The sequence below is a fragment of the Watersipora subatra genome, chromosome 1 (genome assembly GCF_963576615.1).
Source record: "Watersipora subatra chromosome 1, tzWatSuba1.1, whole genome shotgun sequence".
NCBI classification, from domain to species: domain Eukaryota; kingdom Metazoa; phylum Bryozoa; class Gymnolaemata; order Cheilostomatida; family Watersiporidae; genus Watersipora; species Watersipora subatra.
Genome location: NC_088708.1, coordinates 31,435,848 through 31,448,523, shown reverse-complemented (window position 1 = coordinate 31,448,523; position 12,676 = coordinate 31,435,848). Strand labels below are relative to the sequence as shown.

The 12,676-nt window shown below is 35.6% G+C and overlaps 1 protein-coding gene across 1 annotated transcript in view; it reads left to right on the top strand.

Annotated features, from left to right (window-relative positions):
- The window catches only part of LOC137408832 (glycogen debranching enzyme-like), a 57,385-nt gene that overhangs the window by 3,012 nt on the left and 41,697 nt on the right, over positions 1–12,676 (top strand). The window contains exons 2-11 of the mRNA XM_068095415.1: positions 1,576–1,673; positions 1,763–1,988; positions 2,320–2,603; positions 2,808–3,088; positions 5,369–5,474; positions 6,048–6,207; positions 8,170–8,394; positions 8,926–9,074; positions 9,507–9,694; positions 10,458–10,581. Of these exons, the coding sequence (XP_067951516.1) occupies positions 1,598–1,673; positions 1,763–1,988; positions 2,320–2,603; positions 2,808–3,088; positions 5,369–5,474; positions 6,048–6,207; positions 8,170–8,394; positions 8,926–9,074; positions 9,507–9,694; positions 10,458–10,581 (1,819 nt within the window). The 5' untranslated portion in view covers positions 1,576–1,597. The remainder of the gene's footprint in view (positions 1–1,575; positions 1,674–1,762; positions 1,989–2,319; positions 2,604–2,807; positions 3,089–5,368; positions 5,475–6,047; positions 6,208–8,169; positions 8,395–8,925; positions 9,075–9,506; positions 9,695–10,457; positions 10,582–12,676) is intronic.

The window sequence follows — 12,676 nt, the reverse complement described above, 5'->3', positions numbered from 1 at the left end:
AGTTCCACAACTGATAGTTCCACAACTGATAGTTCCACAGCTAATAGTTCCACAATGGATAGTTCTACAGCTGATGGTGTCATGGCTGATGGTTCCACAACTGATGGTTCCACAACTGATGGTTCCACAGCTGATGGTTCCACACCTGATAGTTCCACAACTGACGGTTCCACAGCTGATAGCTCTACAGCTGATGGATCCACAGCTGATGGTTCCACAATGGATTGTTCTACAACTGATAGTTCCACAACTAGTAGTTCCAAAACTGATAGTTCCACAACTGATAGTTTCACAACTGATAGTTCCACAACTTATGTTCCACAACTGATAGTTCTACAGCTGATAGTTCCACAGCTGATAGTTCTACAGCTGATAGTTCCACAATGGATAGTTCTACAACTGATAGTTTCACAACGGATAGTTCCACAAAGGATAGTTTCACAACGGATAGCTCCACAACGGATAGTTTCACAACGGATAGTTCCACAACTGATAGTTCCACAACGGATAGTTCCACAACTGATAATTTCACAACTGATAATTTCACAACTGATAGTTCCTTAACTGATAGTTCCACGGCTCTTAGCACAAGACTGCTGTTGTTTGTTAACACCTTTTTTTTTACAAAGTAAAAGGTATTATTAAAACTTTTTTATCTCTTTGCTAAAAACTTTAAAAACCAAGCTGCTTTACAACGGTTTAAACATCAATGTGCAGTCTAAGCTGTTACTCACTGAATGATTGCAAAAAATATGAACTGTATATGCCACGCCGTTTTGTCATGATTCTGATGCACACATATATACATGGTTTTGCTGAGGTGATAAAAATCCTTTTAAACAAGGATATGAAGTATACGGTTATGGATATAATCTTCTCACTCAAACCTGTAACTTTGAAACATTCTAAACAGCATACCATTTGTCTTAAGCTCATTCATGAAAAGTGGTATTTAGACTGTGCAGCTCAATTACTGCTTAAACTTCAGGCAGTTGCAAATCACCCCAAAATCTGGTGCTGCTGTCACCATTTATGGGATGGAGAACGGAGCTTTTCTGCTAACAACGCATTTCTACAAGTCAAATGTTCAGCTATAAAGTTAAAATATCTCACATTATAAAAACTATAACTTGCTGAAAAAGATTGTCAAAAACTAATTGTTTAGGTGTTGTCACAGCTTTTCTTAGTGTAATATATTGAGCGGCGCAATCCTCCATTTTATAAAATGACGGCAATGAAAAACATGTCTGTAATCTGGTGCGAGAATATGAAGCTAAAACTATAGAACTATATTTAGCTACAACTATATTTTATTTGCAGCTCATCTAGACTACACAAGGTTTGCTACAGCAACAGTTAGTCAAAAAGTTTTCTGGGAAATGAAGTACTTATTTACATAAAAACGCTTGCTAACAAACAATATAGCTTTTGGTATGAGTAAGTGGGTAAAAAGGCAAATAACTTTTCGAAGGCTCTATATCAATCGAATGAGAAATTTTAATTTCTGCCAATTACTGGCCACAGGATAAACGAGCAAAATGTAGTTTTTATAGTTATGTTGTATTTATGTTGCAGAATTTCAAATCTCTTTGCTTGGATGGAAGGCCAGTTGAGATTATTCATTTTGAAGAAGGGGTTAAAAGATGACAAGTCAATTTATCGTCTTAAGAGAGGTATGTTAATGGCTGAACTGTGTTTTTCTTGGTCTATTTTTATATGTAGCTCAAGAAAACGAGCACGCTTTATTTTACTATTGTTTCAGGATGGAAACTTTGTTATGCCTGTGATCCATCACTACAAGCAGAAAATGTTCGTCTATTCTGGAACTTGGCTAAGATTCCATCTAAAAGGAACAGTGTTGATGCAGAATACAAGGAGCTAATTTGGAAAAAGAATGATATAATTTCAGAGGGCTATGAATTTATTACAAAGCCACAAACCGTTGAAGCCTCCGGGACATTTCATTTTTATTATACTCTTGACGGAACGTAAGTCAAATTTCTATATAAGCTATATTTCGGTATAAAGTGGCTATAGATCTTCTGTTCCTGTTCGGTTGCTGGCCTGATATATATATAAAAACATTCATCATTCATCTAAAATATTGTTTTACTGATATTTGAGATTATGCCGAGTAAAGTGACAGCATATTTTATTTTGTACACCTGGATAAATAAAATGTCAAATTAATAGCTCCTATGCAACGGTGTATGTTAAAAATTATTTTTCAATTCAGTTCATGTACTCTTAGGTTAATATGTTGATCCTTGCTAGCAATGTACTTACAATTTTAATTCCATTTATATCGGTTGCTTTTAGTGCTGAGAAAGAGAACTGCGATGGGTTTGGCTACCTTATAGTAGACCCAAACCTGATTGTTGGCCCGTATGACGAACTTCTTAGTATGGATTCAATACAGCTGCAGACAGTTCTTCCAAAGCTTCTAGGTTGCTTCAGCGAATGGAAGGATCGACTCCTTGTCTCCAAAAAGACAGGCTACAACATGATACACTTTGCTCCTCTCCAAAGCCTCAATAAGGAATCCAATTCAAGCTATTCTATCAGTGATCAGCTGGTTCTTAATCCGGCCTTCTCTACTCCAGGTTTCCTTTTCAAGTCTAGTGCTCATGTTGCGAGTGCAGAAGTGTTGTATATTAACGGCGGTGTTTTTATATCTTTAATGGCGTGTGGTTTTTATCATGTACCAATGTATTGAGATGAATCTGTGGAACTGAGTGAACAGCCATAATTGGTAACCTTATGTTTATAAATTTGTGCCAGTCTATTTAATAGTATTGTTAATATAGGTGCACCCTGTACACTCGAATGCCTCAATCACCTAGTTAAATATATGAGAGAAGATTGGAAAGTGCTGTCAATAACGGACATGGTTTACAATCATACCGCTAACAACTCTTCATGGCTCGAGGATCATCCAGAGAGTGCATACAATCTCCACAACTGCCCTCATTTCCGGCCAGCTTACTTGCTTGATCGTCTTATATACTACACCTCCCAACAAATCGCTTCTCACAAGTTGGCTCATCGTGGCCTTTTCCCTGATCTCAGCAAAGTTGAAGATATTCAGGTTGGTTTTTGTAGTATTCTTGACATAAGTTTCTAGTTTGTCATAACAGAGTAATTTTCTCCCTCTCACACTCAGAGAAATAGCAATATTTCGTAGTGTGGAAGGTTTTTAATTCTGCAATAGAAGGAAGTTCACTAAAGACGTGCCAGTTTACTCTTTCCAGTAGATTCTGAGCAATGACTGATATTATGTAATAAAGTAGTATGACTTCCCATACTATAACTAAGTCAAACTGATTGGCTTAGCACACAAAACCAGCCAATTAGCTGAGTGAGGCTTTGATTGGCTGATTAGTGTCAGTAGCTTAAACTCAAGTTACTTTCAAAGTTCAATTAATTAAAGAGCTTAGAAATATGCACTGCTAGAAAGTGTTACTTCTTAGATAAGACATATAGTTATAGATTTATAGATAATACATATAATTACAATCACATAAAGATGAGTGTGACTGTAGGTTTTCAACTAATAAACCATCAATCAGGTGGAATCTTGATGTATGATGGATTCATTGAGATACATTTCACATCAAATCTCTCATATCCACCCTTTCTCGTGTTCATCCTATTAGGGTAATAAGTGGAACATATTATCTACAGCATTTGTCAGGTGAATCCACTATATTCAATGTAGGTTGCTTTGATCTAACCTGTGTGTAGACCTTTCTTAATGGTAGTTTTTGGAAAAAGTTCATTTAAGAAAGATCTTTGTTTATGCGGATTTGTGTGAAAGACTCTGGATGGCTACTGGGGTTCGAAATTGAATCTTTCGAAGCCCCTTTAACAGACAAGAAACTTTGGCTCGTGCTAGTTACATGTATGTTGTTCATCAGTGCTAGAGGAACATCCTGGGACACCTTATAGAATGTTCATCTTATAGAGTATTCACCTTATAGAGTGTTCACATTATAGTGTTCACCTTATAGAGTGTTCAGATTATAGAGTGTTCACCTTATAGAGTGTTCATCTTGTAGAGTGTTCACATTATAGAGTGTTCACTTTATAGAGTGTTCACATTATAGTGTTCACATTATAGAGTGTTCACATTATAGAGTGTTCACCTTGTAGAGTGTTCACCTTATAGAGTGTTCATCTTGTAGAGTGTTCACCTTATAGAGTGTTCATCTTATAGAGTGTTCAGATTATAGAGTGTTCACCTTATAGAGTGTTCATTTTGTAGAGTGTTCACATTATAGAGTGTTCACTTTATAGAGTGTTCACATTATAGAGTGTTCACATTATAGAGTGTTTACCTTGTAGAGTGTTCACCTTATAGAGTGTTCATCTTGTAGAGTGTTCACCTTATAGAGTGTTCATCTTGTAGAGTGTTCAGATTATAGAGTGTTCACCTTATAGAGTGTTCATCTTGTAGAGTGTTCACATTATAGAGTGTTCACTTTATAGAGTGTTCACATTATAGAGTGTTCACATTATAGAGTGTTCACCTTGTAGAGTGTTCACCTTGTAGAGTGTTCACCTTATAGAGTGTTCACCTTATAGAGCATTCACCTTATAGAGCGTTCACCTTGTAGAGCGTTCACATTATGGAGTGTTCACTTTATAGATTGTTCACATTATAGAGTGTTCACATTATAGAGTGTTCACCTTATAGAGTGTTCATCTTGTAGAGTGTTCAGATTATAGAGTGTTCACCTTGCAGAGTGTTCATCTTGTAGAGTGTTCATCTTGTAGAGTGTTCACATTATAGAGTGTTCACATTATAGAGTATTCACATTATAGAGTGTTCACCTTATAGAGTGTTCACCTTATAGAGTGTTCATCTTATAGAGTGTTCATCTTATAGAGTGTTCACCTTGTAGAGTGTTCACCTTGTAGAGTGTTCACCTTATAGAGTGTTCATCTTGTAGAGTGTTCACTTTATAGAGTGTTCACATTATAGAGTGTTCACTTCATAGAGTGTTCACATTATAGAGTGTTCACTTTATAGAATGTTCTTCTTGTAGAGTGTTCATCTTGTAGAGTGTTCACTTTATAGAGTGTTCGTATTATAGAGTGTTCACTTTATAGAGTGTTCACATTATAGAGTGTTCACTTTATAGATTGTTCACATTATAGAGTGTTCAGATTATAGAGTGTTCACCTTGTAGAATGTTCATATTGTAGAATGTTCACATTATAGAGTGTTCACATTATAGAGCGTTCACCTTATAGAGTGTTCACTTTATAGAGTGGTCACTTCATAGAGTGTCCACATCATAGAGTGTCCACCTTGGGGTGTTGCTGTCAAGTGTACAGGTATTCACTAGAGTGTATCACACTTCAGGTTCTGAAGGACTATCTTAATGAACAGATACAATCTCTTAGACTTGAAGAGTTCTACACGCTGGATATACCAAGAATTGTTGCCTCCTTCAAGCAGGCTTTGCAAGGTGTGTGGAAAGCTTGTATAGATGTTTTGTCTACTGTCTACTGTCCAGGCCTAACCTCATAATAATTTATTTTGATCAACTTATTAGGTGTTGGAAAAAGGATTGGGTTCAATTATATGGCAGAATTTGTTCACTGTAGGTATACTGAAAAGCATAATTTTTCTTGGTTATTGTTCATCAGGTGAGGTAAAGGTTAAATACGGTACTTCATGAACTTGCTATTAGTTTATCAGACTTGCCGGTTAACTGATCATTTTACTTAAAGTTATTCATTTCTAAAATGTTTCTTTTAAAATTGGTTGCTTGAACACAGTCAGACAGATCTGAAAAACTTGTAACAAATTTATAGGTATATTTTCCTAATTTGAGTGTTATAAAGCATATCTATGTAAGACAATTTTCGTAATCTATATAACATAATATCTATAATCTGTATAAGATAGTCTTTATAACCTCTATAGATTAATATCTATAATCTATATAAAATAATCTCTATAATCCTTATAAGATAATCTCTATAATTTTTACTCTATAAAATAATATTTATGATATAATCTCTATAATTTGCTGCAGAGGTGTTGGTGACGCTGAAGGCTTCTTCCCGCAGTCCAAACTCTTCTAGAAAGAGTAAATCTCCACCTATGCTTTTTATTCAGCAAGACTCCCTGTACAGGAGACTGCAGTCTTCTGTGAATATTCAACATGCTTTACAGCTCTACACTGAGATGATCTTGTTAGTAGCTGCATGTATAATGTACCTGAGTGGTACTTATAGTACTAGTACATGTATAGTAGCTTAGCGTCTCCTGTAATCAAGTGTGTAAGGCTAGTGCAGTATTTTACCTGTTTTTATGTTGTTTAGGTAAAGAAAGTCAACTGACAGTTCATAACTTCTTAAAAGTTCAGCTTTTAGAGATAAACTTTGCACCTGAAACATTGCATTGAGAATGTTTACTAGTGACATCTGCCAGTCATGTGACCGTTCATTAGGAATGCAAGTGCTTGTCGAAAATAATGCTCTGGGTAATTAATCGATGGCTTGCACTGAATGCTGTATGTATATGAATAACATGCAAGAAATATGTTTTTATAAAGAAACAAAGTTGGTACCGAATGAGAGTTCATGAAATACGGTTTAGGCCAAATAGTTAATGTTAAAATGAGTATCCCACTTTTGATGTGAATGATCAAATCATTTAAGTCTTTGAAATTAAATAATTTAACAACAATAATATAATATAATAATATAAGATAATATGCGCCTTTTTAAATGCGTTATTTATTATAAGTTATAGTAAAACCAAAATCGAATACAGACAGGTGATAAAATTCTAGTGATGAAAAAGTTGAAGTTCAGTAAAATAGTTAAAAATACATACTTAGCTTCAAGTGTTTAGTAAGCTAAGTTTTTCTAAGTTAAATTTAACGTTTATGTAATACATTGTAATTTTACATTTTATTGCAGTTCATAACCACTAAATACACTCAAGTTACTGTAGGTAATTATATTTACAAAGTCTAACATATTATTTTGTCACTAATTTTTAATATGTACAGAATGTATATAAACTTTTAATGATTTTTATCAGTGGGTGTTTGTATTAGATAATTACTATGGGTTTCTGTACCCCTCCATGCATCGTTTTGGCTATACGATGCCAACACTGGAAATCGTATGGGGACGGTCCATTATATCCTTTTTGAAATTTTTAAAAGCTCATTCTTTTTACTATCACCCATTTTTTAATTTTCAAATTTGCCATTTCAATTTCAAATGTGCCATTACACTCCACTTTCTGGTTTTTCCTATGGTTCGATCGCTAAATCTGTAAAGGCTAAATATTTTTTATATCTACAATTGCATTATCTCGAGTAGGAATTGCTTCTACATCTTCTTTGTTTGGTCAGACAAAGTACCAGACAAAAAAAGTCTGATATCTCATTTTTACATTTGTACTAGTATTGAGAGGTACCAATATCGTCGTATTCAAAGTTGTTTATGGATAGCTTCTGCAACAGTAACCTTTTTTGTACACTATGCACTAATTGTTATCATTAATTCAACTTATTCATGATTTTTATTTTGTTTTCTCAATTTGTATTAATTGTATCATTACCAAATCATCTTTTATTATTATCGTAGCAAAACAGACTTAATGTAGCTATTACTTGCTGATTATTTACTTGCTAGTCATTTATTACTGTTATTTACATTTAAGCGCCTTACAAGTTACAGTTACTTACTTCAAGTTACAATTGTTTGAAAAATTTTAAAAGCCTTTACAGTTGTTTTATTTTTTCTCTTAATTTATTTAAACTGCACAAAACACTTTTATCATGAAATGAAGTTTGAAAGTTAGAATGGTAACAGTTGTTATATGTTGTTATGGTAACAGTTGTTATGTGTTGTTATGGTAACAGTTGTTATGTGTTAAATACTAATCAATTTTCTGTGCGAATACTTTTATTACTCAAGCAACGCTGGGGATTCAACTAGTCTATATGCTATATAATGTTAGAATAAATGATTTCAGTGGTAATGTATTCAACATCAGATTTGTTGGCTTTAGTCAAACCGATTTTGAACCACTGAACTAACAAAATTTTGTGATGTTTTTGGTAGTGATGTCCTTTCTAGTTTTATGCCAAGTTCTTCTGAGCAACTAGTGAATACTGTTTTTGTATTCTATTTTAGTGAAATCAGCATGTCCGTGGAATCCGAGTCTCAGAGAATCATAACAGAAGTGGTTAAGGATTTTCAGGAAAGACTCGAACATTTAAATATGGAAAAGGAGCGTGAGATACAAGGGCACATTGCTGTTGCTCTTGATAATGTTATGAAAGGATCTATCTATCGTTTTGTCAGCATGGATGGCATGAAGAAGCCAATGGTTACACTCACCGACCCTCTCGTCGACAGGTGGCTATGTTCTGCTACAATGTGAATTCTTACAGAACTTTTAGTTGGTGTTATTATGTTTGCTAGAGCTAAACTATTCTGTCATCAATTTGTGTCTTGCTCAGAACTGCATGCATGTAATAGTTCAATTATTCTTCACTAACCGATTGCTATACAATAGCTTTGCTGTTGGCATCATATGATCAAACACTTTTTTAATTAACGACAATTTACACTATTAATTGTATTATTAATTCTCATTAGAATATTGATAAGCAGTTCAAGCTTGTTTTTGTTAACTTCGTGTTACAGATTGATCGAGTTGGCAGGTGCTCCTTTGTACTAGGTTTGAAATTTTATGCCATCCTGCTCAGGCGCATTCGGTTTTTCTCAAAGGTTTATCCATTCAGAATATTCGGTGTTTGATATGAGATCGATGCACCCTTCATCCAGTTCAGTATTATAAGTAAAGCTAGGTATCTAAAGAAAAACAATGCAGTTCTCTCTTACAATGTGGACCAACATTTATTCTGCCATGTGTTACTTTTGTAGCTATTTCACCAATAACAATCCGGGATACATAAGTCGGTGTTTAGAAGAAGATACTACCAATTTTGACTGTCCAGAAAAATGTAAGCTGATAATGGCCCATAATGGATGGGTCATGGGTGATGACCCTCTCAACAACTTTGCCGATTCTGGTGAGAAACTGTGCTACAATTAATCATTTTAGTTTTCTTTGGATGTCATTAGTGTATAGTTTAAAACTGTTCACTTACCACGAGAACATCCATAGCTTTGAGGCTGTTGAAGGCTGGTAATGTTTCTTTTTATGCATTTTACTAAGTTGTTTCTTTGTCATTACCCAATCAATAATCAATATTGGTACAATGAAATTTGAAAGACAAATGTTCTGATAAGATTTCCATAATTTGCACATGTCCCTAGTTGTCTTGTGTAGCACATCAACTTCTTGCAGATGAATGTAACATAAAGGCGCTTGTGTTACTTTACTGCCGTATTACTTTGTCGTTCCTTTGTGCTCAAGCCTCATTAATAAAAACAACCTTTTTCATATTTTTAATTTTTCCATATTGAGATTTTGTGATTGAGTTGGCTTCATTGTGTCTTAGGCTCAAATGTTTATCTGAGAAGAGAGTTGGTAGTTTGGGGCGACAGTGTCAAGCTGCGTTATGGCAGCTGTCCATCAGACTCACCCTATCTCTGGCAGCGCATGGAGCAGTACACAAGAGAAACTGTTGAAATATTCCATGGAATCAGGCTAGACAATTGCCACAGCACTCCGATTCATGTTGCAGAGGTTAGCTCCTGTAGCCAGTTTTATGTTTATCATGCCATTGTGTGCCTTTTTATACTCATGGTAGCTGCTTCAGTGCCAGTCACATTACTACCTTTTGACTCTGGCTAGCTAGCTTAGCTACCTATATGCTATTTAGCTATATGTTAGTTAGCTATATGTTGGTTACGGTAGTGATATGCTAAGAAACATGCTACAGGTGCTATTTTGCCACCCTGATCAGTTCTAGTTATATTGCTAGTTCTTCTCAATTTCGGATTGGATTGGACAGTTCCATTAATATGGAGTTAGTTGTAACCATTCTTATGTTTAAATGGGCTACTGTACTAGCTTTTACAGGAATGACATGACAACAAAAACTGTCAGTAGGTATACTGATCTACCTGTGTCATGCCTAGGATACTATCATACTTGACTTGACAATGTATTATTAGTAAATGCAATATTTACTATATTTTATGTTTATAAAACACTTAATTCAGAATACACTAAATATAATCTCGCCATTGTAAGACTGAAGATTTACGGAGTGATAGTGATTCTGAGAGTTTAGTTCTGGTCAGTGTTGTCACTCGTTACAAATTTTGTTTGAGATAAGCATAATGTAAATCATTGGATTGGTTGCCATTTGGCCAATGCTCAACACTTTTTTATGGCTAAGGTCAATATTATATAGATTACAATTTTATAAACAGAGTCCAGCTCTCTTGTTCTGTCTCGTTGCTCAGTTCTTGGTTCATTGGCTGTTTTGATGCGTGACTCACAGCATATGATGAAGTACGCGAGAAGTATTCGACCAGACCTATATGTCATAGCAGAGCTCTTCACTTCCCATGAGGATATAGACAATATATTTGTCAACCGTCTCGGCATCAACTCTCTGATCAGAGGTAATTACACCGCTAGGTTGCATTCGCGTTAATTGACTCGCTAAGGAGCATATAATGACACTGGCAACTAGTATATAGCCTCTTAGCAAAGAGAGTTCTGCCCAAATAACTGGCCAGAAGATTTCTTTAACACGAGTGGTTCTTACAATCACTATTTTGGAATAGTTATAACCATAGATATAGTAAACTCAGATTGGCAAATAGCTATCATTACTAATGGTGCAAAAGTGAGGCATATAATGGGCTGTTGTTTTCAAGACGTTACATCGCATCACAGCATCAGAGCCTTCAATTGAGCAATGTGTTTAGTAGATAAAGCATGCTTTTCATACTAGTTTTTAAGTCATAAATGTAACAATAAGACCAAATTCTTCGTGAAATGTCATCAGAGGAGACTACAACAACCCAGGTGTATCATGAATTGCCCATAACAAGACAGAACTTCAATCTATGCCGATTAAAGACACCAAGTGGAAAGCTGCTAGTGGAACATAATAGGAAAACCTTCATCATTTTTTTTTGAGTCAGCAGCCAAATCTGTACATGGCATTGCTCAATATCTTCTCGGCAACTACCCTTACATCAACTACTTCCTAACCTTTAAGATCAACCAGGATCACATTGAGACTCTGTTTTCCACGATACGATTTGAGGGTGGCTATAACATGTACCCGGATGTGCAGAGCTTTAGATCTGCACTTCGAGCACTGCTCATAACAGCAGATATCACATTAAGTACAATGCTAACTGTATTGATCTGGATGAGAGCAAGGCTGAAAAAACTGGCCAACTCCTGCTACATTCTCTGACTAGAAAGAAAAAGAAGGAAGAGACAAAAGCTGAGGAAGGTGAAGATGAAGAGTTCGGTGATCAGGAATTTTTTCCTGATGTGATGACTGTATCAAGTTCTTGACTGATAAAGAAGTAGTGGGAAGTAGAAGTAGTGATGACATAACCCTAATCTCAGTTAGAAACAGAGGAGGATTGGTGACCCCATTGATAGGCCGAACATGTATTGCTGCAGAAAAATGCTTACGTTCACACATGGAAAGCTATGGTATCACATAGAGAGCTTTTAAACAAGTAACATCACCGACAATAACATATATGTCTTATTACATAATCTCAATCAAGGTTTTACATGCACAGTGCTTGCCAACAATCTACTCAAAACTATAGTAAATCGCTATATTAAAATCAGAATACACTATGCCGCTTCAAAGCAGGAATCTAGTTTAACCAACCATAGACAAAAGCTATCTCGTCTACCCTAGGACACTTATATTTCGCTAGTATTTAGTTTCGTGAGTAGCATACAGAGTAAAATTTTACTGCACCTTAATTTCGCAGCTCGGATGAGTGCGAAAATATAGTGATGCGAAAATAAATGCAGTAAAACAAACATAATTAGATTCCTCAGGTTCAGCTCACCGCAGGCCTGTATTCAGGCCTGTATTCACTGGTTGCAAGTTGGGGCGGCTAATGTTAGGCGACTAGTTATGAACACCTGGGAGTGTTGAGGGGCGGTGTAAGCCCCCAACAGGTTTTTCTTATGTGGAGCCTCAGCCGGGCCTCTCGTGTGAAGTTTTAAAAAATTTTATCGGAAAGTATTAACATTGTTCTTTTTTCTAGATTTGTTTTGTTTTAGGTGATGTGACTGACGAGACATTTTTAAATTAAAATAGGCAAAACTTGACTGCAGTTAAAACGCTCAGAAAAAGAGATCTTTTGCAAACCTTTATAAAAGTCGTTAAAAAGAATATTTAGCCACTAATGATGATAATAATGACGCCTAAGAACTACTAAAAGTTGATGTTTGTCTCTACGGCTTCGAATAAAGTGATATTCTACAGCGATAAAAACCGTCTCCATAGCTGTTGGGCAAATAACTTTTCGAATAAATGATGTTGAGGTCGAGTTATCTGAAGCAATTTATCATTGCGTAGGAACGGACCAAACAAATCCGTTCGAGTTAACCTTGTGTTTGAGATGCAATGTTACATTTTATCCGAGGGTAAGTTATCCGAGTTTGACTGTACTTAGCCGCGGAAAGTTCCTAAAAATTGGGACGGCTCAGCCGGCCAGCTGTCCCAGG